General features: G+C 38.1%; 1 protein-coding gene across 1 annotated transcript; it reads right to left on the bottom strand.

The window, feature by feature from the left end:
• Positions 1-213: 213 nt before the first annotated feature.
• CFLAR (CASP8 and FADD like apoptosis regulator) lies at positions 214-16,968 on the bottom strand. Its single transcript, XM_029085163.1, has 10 exons — positions 16,915-16,968; positions 11,284-11,719; positions 10,368-10,473; positions 9,326-9,461; positions 9,054-9,151; positions 7,929-7,974; positions 7,156-7,205; positions 6,195-6,273; positions 1,304-1,817; positions 214-352 (listed from the first exon to the last, which is right to left on the bottom strand). Exons 2-10 carry the CDS (start codon positions 11,577-11,579, stop codon positions 214-216), a joined length of 1,464 nt encoding a protein of 487 aa, XP_028940996.1. The 5' UTR covers positions 11,580-11,719; positions 16,915-16,968.
• Between the last annotated feature and the right edge of the window lie 217 nt (positions 16,969-17,185).

Below are 17,185 nucleotides of genomic sequence, written 5' to 3'. Positions count from 1 at the left end.
TGCCATTCTCATCCAAGCTTTCAGAGCCTTCTATAGTAAAATATAAAATCTAGTGCCTTAACACACCAAAATGCTTCTAAATCCCCGGGTTTAGAAGCAACAGACACTTTAGATACACATGCAATAACAATGCATAAAGTAAAAGTATGTGTGAAACTGGATCATGTAAGTGTTGCTTGTTAGCCACTTCAGACATGTCTTTTCCATCAGCAGTCAAGCGGGAGAAAGAAAAAGCTTCTTCCTCAGTGTGTGCTGGAGCAGAAGCGAGTATTGCTGGCTTGGGTCAGCAGTCTTATTCCACTCATAGACTTTTCTGTTCAGTTCCGTATGGATATCTAATATAGAAAGTTTCCTGCAGCAACAAAAGTAAAAGCTTTCTATTAGAAAATGAAGCAAGACACCATTTCAGAATCCACACCAGAGAAAACAACTTTAGACTCAGCAAGGAGAAAGTTTCAAATTTCAGTCTTTATTGCAGAGGTTACACCTCTAAAACCCAAGGCTGAATATGCATTGTGGAGACAATCTCTTGTAACCCAAATCACTGTTGTGATACTGGTTATGCTGACATGATGATCTGTGATTTCATTACAAGGTTTTAGGGTTCATAAAAATGTGCTGCATGTTAACCCTGCAACTACCTTGAAAGACAGCTGCTAGCTCCCTGGTAGGTCAGTTGTACAGAGAAAACCTTTGTTGCTAAGTTATATATCCAAACATATCTGATTTTCGCTCAGATTCCTTTTGATAATCTCTTTAGGTAGACTAAAGTTTTTTGATAGTTTAATTTCAAGATTACAAATTGGCAATCTAATGGCTCCCTGAGTGGAGGGCTAGTTAAATCTAAAAAAAAGGACAAAAGCCTTCCCCCTCAACTGCCTTTTTCCCGAATTAGGCACTGACTTTTTATATTGGCAAGCAGAGCCCTTCTTTATGATATAAGGCAATACTCAATTTGACAGAAGCCTGGTGTGTGCCTTGGTATCTTGGAGAAGGAAAATTTCCAATTCTATCTATCATACACGACCCAGGACGGGTTCTTCCCTTCTCAGTCTGCAAGCCCCAGTGCCCTAACATACAATTTTACTCTCCAGAATCAGACTCTTCACTCCTACTTTAGACTACCTTCCTATGCCATCATTCCAGCATCACTTATCTTTTAACCTATGACACAGCATGAAGACACTTTTCAGGACCAGACAGCATGAAACATAAGGGTTTTTTTCTCTAAGACAGGAGGCTGTCATAGGAAAAGGGTTATTTTTTTTTTCCTCCTTTTTTTTTTTTTTTTTTTTTAATTTACCTTTTATGAGGATTGCGGAGTAACTCAGCCAGACAATGCAGATAATATGAGGATGCAGATGGAGATTTTTCTAGTGTAGACACATCTACCTTGCACTGACTCCAAAAGATGTCTGCTACTTGGGGGATAGTGACTTTCCAAGGGATTTTTGTGTTAGCAATGTTTTTCTCATCATTCCCATCTACTTCCAGTAGACTAGTACATTCTTGCTCATTTTCTGGCACAATGTAGCTCTGAATAAAAAAAAGCTTTGGTTTTCCTAGGAGTTCAGGACATGAGTCTGCTGTAAAGTATTTCTTTACTTGTTCCAAAGGGAATCCAGAAAAGGTATGGTCTGTACAGAAGATGCTCTGAGGATCTCCACGGCTGACCAATATGCAAATGAAGCTGTCACAATTTCTGTGCTTCTGCAACCTTGCAACTTCAAGTAATGTTTGATTCATGGTGTTCATATTTAAATATCTGTGACAGCAAACGTCATAGCCTAAGCATCTGAACGTGTCTTCCAACAAATCTGAAAAAAACAAGATGTAATTAAATCACAGCACGTGAAGGCTCAGTCTCAACTTTCTTGAATTACAGTATTTCACTACTGTAAAAAAGGTGTTTATTTCATCACAATAATAAAAAACCAGGAGTATTTGATGTTGATCACATTACATTACATACTTCTAGAGCTATATGCATGCTGTCTTTAATACGAGTTATGTACTTCATGATAGCAAAGACATTATTTGGCAAGTGATCTGTTCCAAACTCCACAGACACTTGCATGCTTTCATTTAGAGCCAGTATCCCAAGTTCCTAGGACTTAAAATATCAGGCAAGAGAAAACATTAGAAAAGGCTTCACACAGAATATTCTTGAAATGGTAAGGAGTGATCTGGATAGCATGGGAAGTGTTTTACCTTTTAACTTGTCAAAATTACTCTGGTTATTATAGATACTTAATAGGAAACACATAGGCTCCCTTTCATCAGTCAAAAAGGAACCGGCTGCAGTCATTTATGCTTCCTATTATATAAAATGGACTTTAAGTGATGAGTTCCTGGCAGAGAATGGACACTGGAGTCTTAACTGTGATAGACTGGCATTTTCAGGGACAAAAAAAGTGCTGAACAATGAACCCTTTCAAATGTGTTAGAAATTAAAACTACAGATAGCAAAAAATCAAGGTTTAACTCTACTGTATTTGTGTTAACCTGTGCTGCAGGAAAATGTGCTATGCTCTGAATAACTACTTTGGATGTTTATTAACACGGGAGTGAAACCAGATACATGGTGGTTAAAACCACGGGTATTTTGTAAATGTTCAGAGAACCACAAGCTACTAATATGACTCATACCTGTAGCATTGTAGCTTTAGTATAAACCACATATATATTGCCCATGCACAATTTCTGATATGACAGGAAATATCAAGTGCCATGTTTATGTAAAATGCCTTACAGACACAGGAAGCTAGACTGTTCCTTGACTTCAAAAGTTTAACAATCCCTAATTAGCAGAGGCTATTTCAGAGGCAACTGGCAGCAAAGCAGGAGTTGTACTACCACACTATTCTCCTCAAAAAGCCCATAATGGAAACAGGGAATAGAACTCGTAACTTTCCTCAGCAAAATACAGGGTAGATACAAACTTTGTACTATAGCAAGGTGATGAACAGCAACTATAGAGCTTCATTCCAGTTCTGTTAGTTTGATTACATTTTGTAAAATAACTGAAAACTTTTCAGACATTTTTTAATTTGTAAATAGAAAGGAAAATCCCTTCTATTTTAGGCAATAAAACACACTCGCAAAATACAGGTGGAAGATTCAGTATTAATACCGTTTAGCAGTTATATACTCGATGAAGCACTTCACCCATTAGAGTACAGTGGTACATACGCAAAACCACAGCAACAACAGTGCTTTTTCTGTAATTAATTTATCTCACTAACATACACACAAAGATACAAAATTTGGCATCACTTCAGACCACACACACACTCTTAAAAAAATTAAACTCAACAAACTTAGAGCTGATACCTTAGTTTAACAATGAATCAGAAATTACACGTGGTAAGCTCCGGATATAACAATTTAAGGCAAGACAAAACACAGCATTACATGCTGCAACCTGAGATCAGAAAACATTTGTTTCTTCAACAGTAATCATCTCCCAACAACCTCCATTGACTTTTGAGCATTTCCATTCTACATAAAAAAATTAACCTTTTCTCCCTTTGATTGTTTATAACATAAGGATAAAAATTGGCTTCCAAATGGAAAAGTCAAAAGCAGCTATTTACAAAACAGCAAGGTGCCTTTCAGTTTTAATTTTATCAGCATCTGATGAATTCACATTGTTTACACTAGGCATTTTCAATTGTAATCCTTGATCTTACAGTATCTGTTACTGGTTCAGCTTCCTCTGGGATAGATACAGACTCTAACGCAGATACAATTCCTAACGTTCTCCCTGCCCTCTTCTTTTTCTTTGGTATTTTCAGACTTCAGAAATAGTGTGGCACAACAACTCTACAGAGCAGTGAATGCCTTTCTAATAAACTCCTTTAAGCAATGCTACTCTGTCCTGCCTCTCCTGAATCTCAGCAGCACAGTAATGTATTTCAGTGAAAAGTCATGGTTTCTGTCATGTTAAAATGCTGATGATGCAGTGATGACATTAAACATCTGAGGCACACACATGGTTGCTTCTGCCTCCAATGCAGACATGCATGGAGACTGAGGCAGACTAAGACTTGGTTTGGGTGGTTTTGGCACAACAGCAGCAGAGCCATGATTTGCAGGTTCATCTGACAGGCCAGATGCTAAATATGTAACCCATTTTTGTTCTTTCCAGTCAGCAGACTTCCTCTATTACATTTATACTTTCTGTCCTTGTACAAGTACTGAAATGATCACATGAGCTCATGACAAGCACATACATTGTGGGTTTTTGGGTTTTTTTTTTTAGTTTGTGCACATCTTTGTATATAGTAGCAATTACTATGACAAAGGGGACTGCACAGTATATTGCCTGTGCAAAAGATCTGTGCCTTCTAAGGAAGAGTAGATTTTAATCCATATATCTGTGACTATGAACTGACATACCAGTTCCTTCCTTGCTTCTTATTTTCTCCAGTGTATGTTTTACTTGCTTTTATATATACTGTTTCATTTAAAAAAACCTCAGACTTGGCATATAAAACACTCTTGTTCAATAAATCAGGTCAGCACATGCTCATATCCCATTAGACACAATGAAATTTAAAGAGCTTTTTTTTTTCTAAGCAAGGCTATTTTCACACTTTGTGTTTTCTTTAGCTCTACACACTGAAATTCTCTAGCAATCCTTTCTGCATTTGCTTTTAAGAAACAGAACTCCAAGTAATAAGTAATTACTTTGGTACTGGAGCAGATTATTGTGCTACCTTCCAGATTAAGCCTGCATAATAAGTTTCTTCTTGCATTAAAAGGTTCGTTTGTTCTCTAAAGCTATCATAAAAGACAGAAAAACAGGAAAGTAAAGAAGCAGGCAACAGGACAGAGCAGAATGTTTGATCCCAAGAGCCACAGCCCCCCTTGCCCCCCCCAGCCTTTCAGTTCTTGGCAGGCTGTCTTTTGTTTATTTTCCTCGTAGGGCAAAGTCAGTATTTTTTTTTCTTTTTCTTTTTTTTTTTTGACAGTAGCAGTGAAGAAGTGCTTTAGATTGAACAATTTAATTTCTACATCCAGCAACTGCATTCTTGTGCTTGTTTTCTGTTTGTTTGTTGGTTTTTTGTTAATCCAGAGGTCACTGATGAACTTGGTAGGGCAGACCAAAATCAGATCCCAAGGACGATTCCCAGTTGCATGTAACTGAGTTAAGTGGTTTCCTTATCCCTCTTCTCCATGCATGGCAGGACTGTGAATCAGTTCTAGTTCCTGTTACCCTAACAGCAAACTAAGCCTCTTGTATTGTACCATATACCTGAAATACTACTGTCAAGCAAACACCAAAATTTTACTTTCTGTGTTTGTGCTCTGCACCCACTGCTCTTCAACAACTATATCAATAATTCTAAGTTGGTCCATCTGCTGGACAATTAGTTATAAGAAAGAGAGAAGACAGGCCCACAAACCCTCTTCTTCCCCTGTATCTCCTAGCCTATTACAGAACTGACGGCAAGTACTCTCTTCATTTTTATTTTCAGCCTTGTGTTACAATGATTTGAGAATGGGTTGGGTTTTTTTTTTTGCTTGTGCAAGAATCTAATTCTTTGATTCTACAAGGACAATCAGGAAAAACTCACATTTTAACCATGGCACTGACTACCTTGAATTCTATGTGCAATTTTTTTTTTTTTTTTAATTAAATGAGGAGGGAAAGAAGAAAATGCCTTTCCCTATAAAGCTATAGTGATAGTTTCAGTTAAACTGTGCAAGATGTAACAGAAGCCTAGGTGCATTACTAACAAAGGACCACGTGCTTTCAGCTATTCAAAATCTGTAGTGTCTGATACACTTACACTTCAAATCTGCGACAGCTTTGGTTTTGGTTTTGTTAACTAGTGGGAAATACTATCTTTACCATCTCTGCTCTACGACTATAGCTTAACTATTCTGCTGATCTCTGAACTTCCTTTTTCTCTCTCCCAAAATTCAGTCGATCCCCTTACAAGTTCTTTCATTCAGAAATTCTGCGCCAAGAAACAAACACTGTTTGCAATAATTAGGACAGTTGGTTTTAACCTTAGGCTGGGCCTTCCAACTCTTTGCCTTAGAATATTTACTAGAATTGATAGACTAGCTGACTAGGACAACATTACCCTAGTCTGGCTGGTAAATACACATCATACTCTTTATATTAAGCTCTTATTATCCAAAATTAAGAAAATAAGGAACTTCAGATTCCAGAGACTTACCTGTGTCATTGCCAATACAGTCTATTATCAGGCATATTCCTAAGGGTTGACTTTGCATTCTGTACTGATCATCAAACACCTGTGGAAAGTGAAGGACAAATAGTAAGTTAGTATGTCCCTCTCCCTTATCCCCTGGCGGGGACCGGGGGGATGTGTGTGTTTGGCTGCTAGCCAAGTGAAATCACCACAATCCTTTTTGGCATCCAATGTGCACAAGGGGTGCAATGATCCTTTTATAGTACTTCTGAATTAATTTCCTAAAGTGTAACTTCTACTGAGATTTTGGAAGCTATAAGCTTCTTATTGCCCACACAATAAACACAGAAAACTTTTGAGTTCTTCAGGTAAAGTACTGCTCATCAAAACAACATTCCTTATTTGGTGGAACAACTTCCTTGTTTCTAAATAATCTGTAATGACTCTATCACAATTCCTCTCTTTAAAAAGTTTACAGTCAATTTCCTATAGGTAACTCCCTCATTCCTGGCTGTGGTGGTCTGGCCTATAGAAGAGCTAGTGAAAATAGCAGTAGTCCATTCTTATCATTAATACCCAAAGCATGTCTGTCTGCTACCTGGAGAGCAAGTGGCAGGGAGAGAACAAGCAAAAGTTATTGCATGCAGAGAAGCCCTGAAATGTCTAATGCAGATGGCAACAAGTCTGACTTCCAACAGATTTTTACTTAGCCTCCACTAATAAATATACAAGTCTTGTGTGCACATCATATGTACATGCATTTTGCACACTGCTGCTTCTAGAGTAGTAGCAAATATTTTATATTAAAAATATATTCTGCAAAAGTAATTCATAGAACCTGTTCATGGCTGAGGAAGACACTGATGTACACGTTATTCTGCATGCAATTAAAGGAAATCTCAAAATGAAACACAGAGAAAACTAAGGTAATGACCTGTAGAGCTTTTGATTATATTTACATGCATACATATGCACAAGCACATACCTTATGTGACACTGGTCCCGATTCCTGAATGGACATGTGGACTGGTTCTGCTGCAGTTAAAACATACAGAAGTAATCTCAGTATGTAGGTACCAGTGATATGTCTTTGACACCAAAACAGTTAAAGAGGAACCTATGTAGTTCAGCCAAGTTCTTGCTCTGGACCTCTTAGTTTCTATGTATGTTACTAAAGTTAAAAAAACCCAAAAATTTTCACCTCTAAAATGTTAACTGGATGGCATTCTACATTTATTGTGATTAGAATAAAACAACCAAATAATCAATCAATCTCTTCTACACTGAGAGAATTCCACCAACCACTCATTTAAAAATCACCATATTTGAGAGGTGTCTTGGGTTTCCAGAAAGAATGCAACACACATGGTAAGAACCTGGTACTCCTGGACAACTTCTTGGCTGGTTGAACTGACACAAAAACTTCCTACTCAGGACTTAATGGGCACAGCTGCACTACACAGGCCTCCAGAGCTGGCTAGTCAACCTTTTCCATTATTTTATTCATAAACTATTCTGGTAAAAAGTTGTGAGAGTGGAAGCCCACAACAATTTCAAGAAAGTTTTAAGATCTGTCAGCACAAGCAAAGCAAGGAATAAGGACAGGCTCAGTTTTCAGAGGTACCAAACTCTCTCTGCTCCTGGTGTTATCAGCTGGATTAGCTATAAACACAACTATGAAACAACAGTCCTTTTGATACAATTACATTCATCATTTGGCTCTTTTATATTATCAAAACTCAGATAAAATGCTCTTACCCAGAATAAGACTTTGTCCATTTTGTGATTTTCCTTTGTTCACATTCTGGATCTAAAATGAAGAAAAAACTGCATTTTCCCTCTCTCCTTCAAAAATTAATAATCATATGTTCCAAAATATAACACAATAGTATTTTTTTAAAATAAAAATATTACATATTTTAGATTCACATCTATCAGCTAATTAGAATTACAAAATAACATGTAAAAAAACCCCTACCAAAACCACAAATAAACAAAAAACACCCATCTGTTCCTCCTCAGAAAAAAATTATCAGCTTGCCATGAACAGCAAAGAAAAGCTTTTGTCCTGAAGTAGTGAAGCAAACAAAAACCTCTGAAGATGTGATTTTTGCTTCCTATAGAGCAGCAGGCAGGAACTTTAACTGAATTAGAAAGGAAATTATAACAATATGATCACAATATGGAAAGTCAATGCAAGCTCTTTCCCATTGGCAGTCTAGGAAAGAAAGCTGTTGTTGCTTTGTTAATAAAGACAAACTGCATCACTGGTGTCTTCTATGTAAGCTTTATTCATACATATTTACTGAACCCATGACAGAAATAATCTCATCAAATTCATTTAGCAAGGCTAAAGACTTTAAGTAAGGTCATACTATTACAATATCAGACCTACTCCAAATATAAAGAATATTGCATGCGATAGGATTTGATGACTTTTCACATATCTTTGTTAAAATGAGATTAAAACAAAACAAAAATCTGAAAAACTCTACTTAAAAGGCCATAACTTTCAGCTTCCAAAGCTAAGGAGCTACTTTCCCTGCAAAGTCCGGAAGTACAAAGAAGAATATATTTTTCAAAGAACAGTCAAAGCAAAACTTTTCACTCCCCAGAGCAGCAGAAAAAACTTTCAAGATACAGATTTTATATGTCCAACTAATAGGAAGAAATTCACAGAAGCTCTCTAAAGGGAATCTTTCTGAGTCAGAATATTTAAATCAGACCCTAAACCCAGCAAATAACAGGAATAAGAGAAATATACCAAGTAATATTTTAGTTACTAGCAATCTCTCATTCCTTAGGCTCTCGAAAGATGAATCCCCTTTCCATGTCTGGCAATATTCAGAAATAAAGGATCTGTCTGATTTATTGTATACTTACCCCTGAACTATAAGGAGGATCAATCAGATTGAGATTAGGGAGAGATGCCTGACGTGCATTTATATATACTGGCTGAGAATGAACGGAGGACATTAAAGCTGAAAATTTAACAGAAACACACAGAGAAATACATCATGATACATCAACTGTTTTAAAAGCCTAAATCCATTAAGCATGCAAATACTCTCACTTGTAACTCATAATTTTATCTTCAGTAAGAGCACAGTTGATCCTTGCTATCAATAGTAACCAGTGCAAAAATAGCACCTTACCTTCGTGTTTGTACTTCTGAATCTTCCTAACCAGGTCTATCCTGTGAATATTTCGAAAACAATTTTCTATCAAATCCAGTTGATTAGGAGCCACCAAATTTAGTTTCTCCAAGTCAATCACAAGAGCTAGAAAACTCTAGAATAGCAACAGAAAACCAAGCTGTCATATCAGTAATTTGTTCTTTATCAGTAAGTAACAAAGCAACCCAGAAGATAACATGGGGAGGTCATAAAGGTTGTATATTCAAGAACTAGGGACATTACCTTCTGAAACACTAAGAAAATTACCTGGAAGCTAGAAGAATTCTCGGTATTATGATAGCAGTAATGGAAACTAGAAAGTGATATTCTTAAATACAAATCAAAGTTTTTGATGAAACAGTTTTGCTTTTCCTTGTTGCTACAAAGCCAGCCACTTGGAATGTCAACTCACATGCCACAAAGCAAGAGATAAGAAAAGCTTTGGGGAATTTGCAGGGCCTCTATCCTTCTTTGGTTAAAGAAAAAAAAAGAAAAAACCTCAAAGTAAAAAGACAGAACTCTTCAGTTTTCTACGCACAGTGGTCAAGTTTCCTGAACCCTCTCTACTGAATCTCTGCTTTCTCAGAGCACTTAAATATTCAGGCTGCAAATGCACAAAGGAAGACATAATTAAACTGTTATTTTGTAAGTGAAGCAGAGGACAAACAGAAAAAGCGACCACGTAATTCCAGATACATTTCATATGATTATTGGTTTGAGATCCTTCATATAGGAACTTTCTGATCAGTAATAAGAAAGATGTTTTTTAATGCCTGTGAGGTTCATGCTAACACCATTCTCTACAGCAAGTCTTCTCTGTTCCCTCTTACTGTTTCTCATGCTTCTTTCCTTGAATTAAAAACCAAAAAATTAAATAGAAGCCACTACTCCCTTCTCTACTTCCTGACTTCTATCTACTCCTGCCTCACTACCCCTTGCAGTACCCTCTTTTGCTGTCTAGCTACTTCCCTTTTTACTTTAATCTATCATTGCTCCAGAGGAGACTAGCAGAAAGACATACCTTATCTTTTGCCATTTTCATACGGGGTGCGTAATCTCTGAGTAGAAAGACAAGAGAATTCACTTCTTCTTTTTCCAGATTCTCATTAATCTCTACCATCAGTACCCTGAAATAAAGTTGAAACGTTCCTAAAGGACTAGCTCTTGCCAAGCGCCCACCCTTGCCCAACTACCCAACTTCTCCCATGTTCCAGTACCATTCCCAATTAAATAACAGGAAAAAGCCTACCCTGCTCCAAGATCCAATCACAAAATATCTACTCTTGCTAACCAGCACCTGCACTACTCAGACAGACTGTGCAATAGCCACTGCTAGGAAAACAGAAGTCTCCTTAATATTTCAGAGATGAAGAATAGAAATTAAGAGAATGAGACAACAGAACACATCTTAACTTTTTTACCCAGCAGCTACACAGTTTTTATTTCAGTAATAAGTTAACACAGGAAAATCTTCCTTATGAGTACATATATTTATTTCTGAAGTGTCTCAAAGAAAATAACTGGAGCTTCTTAATTTAAGCCTCTTAAAACTACAGAATAAAAAGTAGTAAGACACAGGTCCCCTGTGAAAAGCTATACTACAAGGCTATGTGCCCAAAGCAAACTAGAAAAAGAAAGTATCTCTAACTAATGATGTTCCTCTGAAGTACCATTTCTATCTGCTAATCTAGAACTGTACAAACATCACCGGTTTTATTGAGTAATGCACAAAAGAAGCTACTAAGGCTTATTTTAGGGACTAAACATATTTTTTCATTATAACCCTAAAGATATAATGCCCTTTTCTGCTTTTCTTTTACCTTCAAGACCTATTTAAAGAAGAAAGAAAAAACAATTCCCCCCAAAAAACCCCAAAACAACCCATACACATTTTTAACAAAATAGAGTAGCCTTGAAATTTGAAATAGATATATTACCTGTAATCAGGGACAAGTCTGAGACTCCTGGCAAGGTTAGCTTCTGCTGTTGCTTTCTCAGTCTTCAAGACCCTCCTCAGCAAGTCAAACCTCTTAACTCTGTACAACAGCTCGGACAAGCCAAGAAAAGACAGTTTCTCCCTCTCATTCAAAGCCACCAAGAGCTCTCTAAGGCTGGCAGTGGCCAAGTCAGGAGCAAGGTCTCGGCATAGGAAAATCATAATATCTTCTTCTTCTTTATCCAATTCTTGTTCAATCTGGTGAATAAGGACAGCTGGCACTTGGCACCTGGTCATCACTTTGTTGTTGTCCCTTTAAAATTGCCAGCCTACTGGTTTTTTTTTAAACAGGAAGCCAACATGACATGAAGCTCATGTTTACCATAGTACTCCTCTGGTGTTCATTCTTAATTAGATGCATTTTTACATAAGCAGTTCTGTGAGAGAGAATTAAAGGGTACTAAATCAGTGATCTGCTGCACAAGTTCACAGTTAACTCTCCTGTCTGATCTATTTCACTTAAAACTAAAGCACCAACAAAGTCTACCCACACCTCCTGTTCTCAAGGGGCTCTCCCAGCTGTTCATTACTGAACAAGAAGTACTTGGTAGATCACACTAATCAGAAAAAAACTTAAGTTCTTTTTAAAGTAAAATTACCTTAAGACAAGTCTGTAAATTCCATAGGAAGTGAAACAAAAGTCACCAGCTTGCTGATGAGTGATATTTAATGTGTTTCTGGAAACAAGAGTTAAGTTCCACAGCAATTTAAGCTTAAATCTCTGACCTCTTCCCAGCAACCCTCCACTCCTCTGCTCACCACCACTTTTTCTCCCCTAGAAGTTTCAAGGCATTTTTCAGGAAGAGTTTGGGAGCTAAGAGGTAGTGTAGCCACACATTGTAGACAAAAGAATAAAAAAATCCTCACATATAAAGCCACTGCTATCAGGCATGCACTTTGCCTTAAATGAATTCAAAATAAAGGAAATAGTCACAATATAATGTAGAATATTTAAAAACATTAGTTATCTATAAATTCAGGAATGAATGGGTTTCCTCATCTATTAGCATAATTTAAAGTGATTCCAATCTGAATTAGTTACTGGGATTTTAAGGATTCCCCACATACCCCCTCCATGCTCAGAAAGATTGAATAACCACACAAAGAAAAAATTCTAACCTTAAGTATGCAAATTGGTTAACTCGAGATATAGACATGTCATGGGTTGCCTTTTTCTTCATGTGACATTCATGTTTCACCATACTGAAAACTGAAATAAAAATTCAAACCTAGAAAAAATGACACCCTTGTGATTAACAAAATAAGTAGAGTGCTATGCTCAATTTCTGCTGCCACCAACCATGGAAATTCTACCTAACCACCTTCTACCTTGCTTAGCCCATCACAGCCTCCTATGTGCATTCTATACAGACTGTGCTAAATACCTGAAGAAAATGCACAATTATAGTGCTCCCGATACAGCACACAAGCAGAAAAAGCAACACCTATTCTCTCTGATACAGTTCTGTCCTCAGAACCCAAAAGGGACAGGCACAAAACACAGTGTTTTCCGCTCATCACATCACATCATTTAGGAACTTGTGAGAATTAAATGTACTGCTTGCTCGAGGAAGTACAACAACATTTAACCCTAATGTAAACAGTGCAAACAGCAAAAAACCTCACAAAAAGAAATGAAACATCAGTAGAAGCTGCCTCTTTCAAATACACAGGGCCATAGTATTTTTAATATAGCAAGCTGAAAAGTTTTGTTTCCAACAAAACCAAACTAGGTAGACAAAATATTTGTACTTTTGAACCTGTTCTATTTCACACAAGGACTTGCAATGCTATCCCTTGTACAGCTGAAGTGGAAGGGCAGGGTGGGAAAATTTTCAGGCCTCTGATAAGCAGAGGATCCCCTCATGCACTGTAATGTGTTTTGTACAGCTTTCTATCAGAGGAAAAGCTTATTTATTGCTAACTTCTTATTTTCGATCTAGCATCAAACATTTGTGAGAACTCTACAGAAAGACAAAGACAGTTTTCATGACATAATGCAGTCAAGAAGGGGGAGGTACAAAACACTCTCTCATATGAAAGCATCTCCCAGGTACATACTGCTGGGACTTTCAAAAGAACTTGAGGAAGACATATTTATGAGTCACTCTAAAGGGAGGTGGGAATGTAACAACTTTTTGCCATTTTCAGAAACCTTAGATAAACTTTTTTTTTTTTTTAAAGAAACGACTCTGATTTTTATATAATCTTTTAAAACTAGATTAAAAAAAGAGATGTACATGGTAGGGAAGAATTTTGTATAGAGTTAAAATTTCAGACATGTAAACTATTACTATTTATATGTTATCTTAAAAATAATCTGCTTTTAAAAAATACATATTAATTACTTATTTTTGTCAACTTCCTTAATATAAGATAAATCGTATGCTCATTATAAAAAAATGCTGATCAATACTTCCAGTGCTGAAACACTCTTACCTTTATGCAATTTTGTCCACAAGAACATTGGAAGACTGGCATCTGATTGTTGCCAAATCACTGATCCAGATCCAGCACACATTGGTTTTCATCCAGTATTTTCCAATGATGTTCCACAGACAAACCTGATTACATCAGCTCATTTTCTGTTAGACAAATATAAACATCACAAATTACTGCTTGGGGCTACTTCCTAATTTAAAGGGGGGGGAACCAAGGAAAAATGACCTAAGATCATGCATTCTTGTGTATAATTCCACTGGTCCAGTAAGCCAGGAATGATGGTCCAAATAAAAGGAAAAACAACTGCACACATATAGTGGTTTGTCAATAAGATTCACTCACCCCAGGGTTCTGAGTGGGGAATGAGTAAGAACAACATGAAGGAAGTGCTTAGTACAAACTACAACAGTTTATAAGTTTGCATCCATGCAAAACGATATCACTTTTTAGGAATGTCACACTACTGAGGCAAGCCCGATACATTCCACCTGCACACATCTAAGCTAGATCCACTTCACCATGAAAGGTGGAGGGCACCACGCTTCACCCTTCCACCTGATATGACCACTTTTGCAAACATCACACATACAGTTATCATGGCTGCAACAAATAAAGAGAAAAGCAATTACAATGCAAAACCCAGCAGTGTGGCTTTCAATTGAGATTACCTGGGCCCTGCAACAAGAAGAGTTATTGAATGGAAATTCTTTATAAAGAGGAGAGAAACCAACAGCTTAACCTCTCAAGAGGAAAGAAAAAAGTTCATACTCATGAGAAATAAAGCTTCCCCAACAGTTTGTGTTCACGTGCACGTGTAATTTGCCAGTATTCCTGCAAGAAAACACTCAAGGTTTTCCTCTTCAGTTCAATGTTTCATGTATTGAATAAAGATTTCAATGCAAAGCTTATGGAGCAGCAAAATGGTTGGAAAAAGAAACCTAAAGTACTACAGATTCTCATTTACATTCCAACGTTCCTGATTTATAAGAAATCCAAAATAATTCCAAATGGCTGAAGGCTAACACGACTACCACCACTGACATGTAAAAGGATACTGCAAGATCACGTCAGTAACATTAGGGGCAGAGTGAGTGAAAGAGGCAGGCCTACACATGGAACAACAGCAACAACAACAGAATCTCTTTCTTCCTGTATTCAAAGAACCGGGAAAATCCCTGGCAGCTGAGCGAAAACACTGGTGAGGGGTGAGTTTTTCTGTAAACCTGGCTATTTTAGTTCACTATTACCCCAAATTTTCACAGAGGAAGAGCTCTTCTGGGAAATAGTCTTGGGGTCTCTGGTAAGAAAATCACAGATTCTAGGGTGACTCATCTGTCCTCTTGTCCCCAGAAGAGGTCTGAGAGAAAATACATCTCAATGAGGTAGTACCAAAGTGCACTTAAGTACGAGTTTCTGGGCTTAGTTAACTTCCAGACTTTTCTGAACAACGTGTAGGATTTTAAAGCTGATGAAATTCTCACATACTGCACAAGAAACTACCTTTGTCTCACGCATATTTGTCTAAGTCTGCACTGACTTTTGACCCTGGGTATTACACTGTAAACAAGGTTCACAAGAAGTAATTTTTTTTAAGGTAAACATCTGATAATATGAGCAAGCATATTTGCTCATCAGACCACAAATAATTTCCATTCCGCACTAAAACAGGCAGAAAAACATCTGTATGTTCATCAGCTTCTATGAAGCTAATAAAGGTAATTATCCTCCTATTTTTTAACGATTTCACACTGCCCCCAGTCCATACAGAATACAACCAAAATAATTTCCATTCCGCACTAAAACAGGCAGAAAAACATCTGTATGTTCATCAGCTTCTATGAAGCTAATAAAGGTAATTATCCTCCTATTTTTTAACGATTTCACACTGCCCCCAGTCCATACAGAATACAACCAAAATCAGGTACAGATTATTTCCCCCCTCCCCCGCCCAAGGAGCAGGAAATAAAAACATATTAAAACTTCACACACAAAGACACACAAGGCTCCAGTAACTCCCTGCTGGCATTAACAAGTGGAGACTACTATGCACGTACAAGGCTCAAGAATTTTACTCTTTGCTGTTTTAACATCATGCATGAAAGCCTTGTTTTGATTGCAGTACAAATACTGCAGAATACACAAGTATCAATGTGATTATAAAGGCAAAGAGGAGTGACCCATATTAATGATTATAAGTCAACACATCAGGCCTCATATTAAGAAGGAAGGTCTTTCAATAGAAGCAGGGAAATATTTCACACTCTAAACATAGTCTACAACTAGTCTGTCATTTCTGACAACGTTTCTTCAACGTTTTACAACCATCTCTGCAGGAGGAAAAACAGGATATAACATCAGTGGGTGTAGTTCCGATTTGGAAAATGATCTTTGTTTCCCAAAATGAGCTCATGTGGAAGAGAGGGACAAGAGGGAGGGAGAAGGAGGTTACTTTGCTACAGGACACACTGCATTTTGTGCTTCCTCTGCCCTGGTTTGTTTGAAGAGGTAGAGATGGTGAAATCACACAAAAGTAACTGCATTTCTCAAGTGTTAAATTGTTTGGAGAATGCTCCACAACCTTCACATTTCCCTTTAAAAGAAAGAGGACTTGGTACTTAGGGAAAACAGGGAAATCCCACAGTTACTTTCAAATTTCTCATTCCTGTATTAGATTTAAATAGTTTGTCCTCTGTGTAAACTAGTAATGACTGCACTAATTTCCATTTAGAGATACACTAATTTAACACCCCAGTCCTCCTAATCAAACAAACTAGAACTGGTTTTACTGTAGGGAGTTTACACAGATTTCCACACAACTTTCTAACTACGTCATTTTAAATCACACTGGTAAAATGAAGCGAGAGGAAACTCCGCTCTGCACGATAAAAGTTTCAGGCGGACAGGCAGCCTCGGGTTTCGTTTCTCCTCCAGAGCAAGGTCGGGCTCCAGCCCCGCCTGAGCCGGACCCTGCGGCTCCCCGCATGCGGCTCAGCCCGCCCCCCTGTGAGGACCCGACACAGACAGGGAGGAGGACCCGATCCCGGAGGTCGCTGTGTTGGGGCGCCTACACTGAAGGCGCAGGGGGCGAAGAGAGGTGCGAGGGAAAGGGAGAAGGAAAGGTATAACGCACCCAAAGGCGCCGGGAAGGTCTCATCTACAGCACCGGGGCCAGGTCCAGCGTTGGCAGCAGGCGGAGGAGGGGGCGGGACCAGACTAGCAACGGGCTCCCCAGCACCGGGCGGGGTTTCGAGTATCGTTTCTCTTTCCTACCAGTAAGACACGTAGAGCGCTTTCTGCCTCTATCTCTGACGGCTGTTGGAGACCTGAGCCGCCTCTGCCGCAACGCTGCTCAAGGCAGAGATCTCCCCTCGCTGAGGGATGAGGGAGCTGGCTTGAGCCGC

The sequence above is a fragment of the Antrostomus carolinensis genome, unplaced genomic scaffold (assembly GCF_000700745.2).
Source record: "Antrostomus carolinensis isolate BGI_N321 unplaced genomic scaffold, ASM70074v2 scaffold6995, whole genome shotgun sequence".
NCBI lineage: Eukaryota > Metazoa > Chordata > Aves > Caprimulgiformes > Caprimulgidae > Antrostomus > Antrostomus carolinensis.
This window is presented reverse-complemented; position numbering and strand designations above follow the sequence as displayed.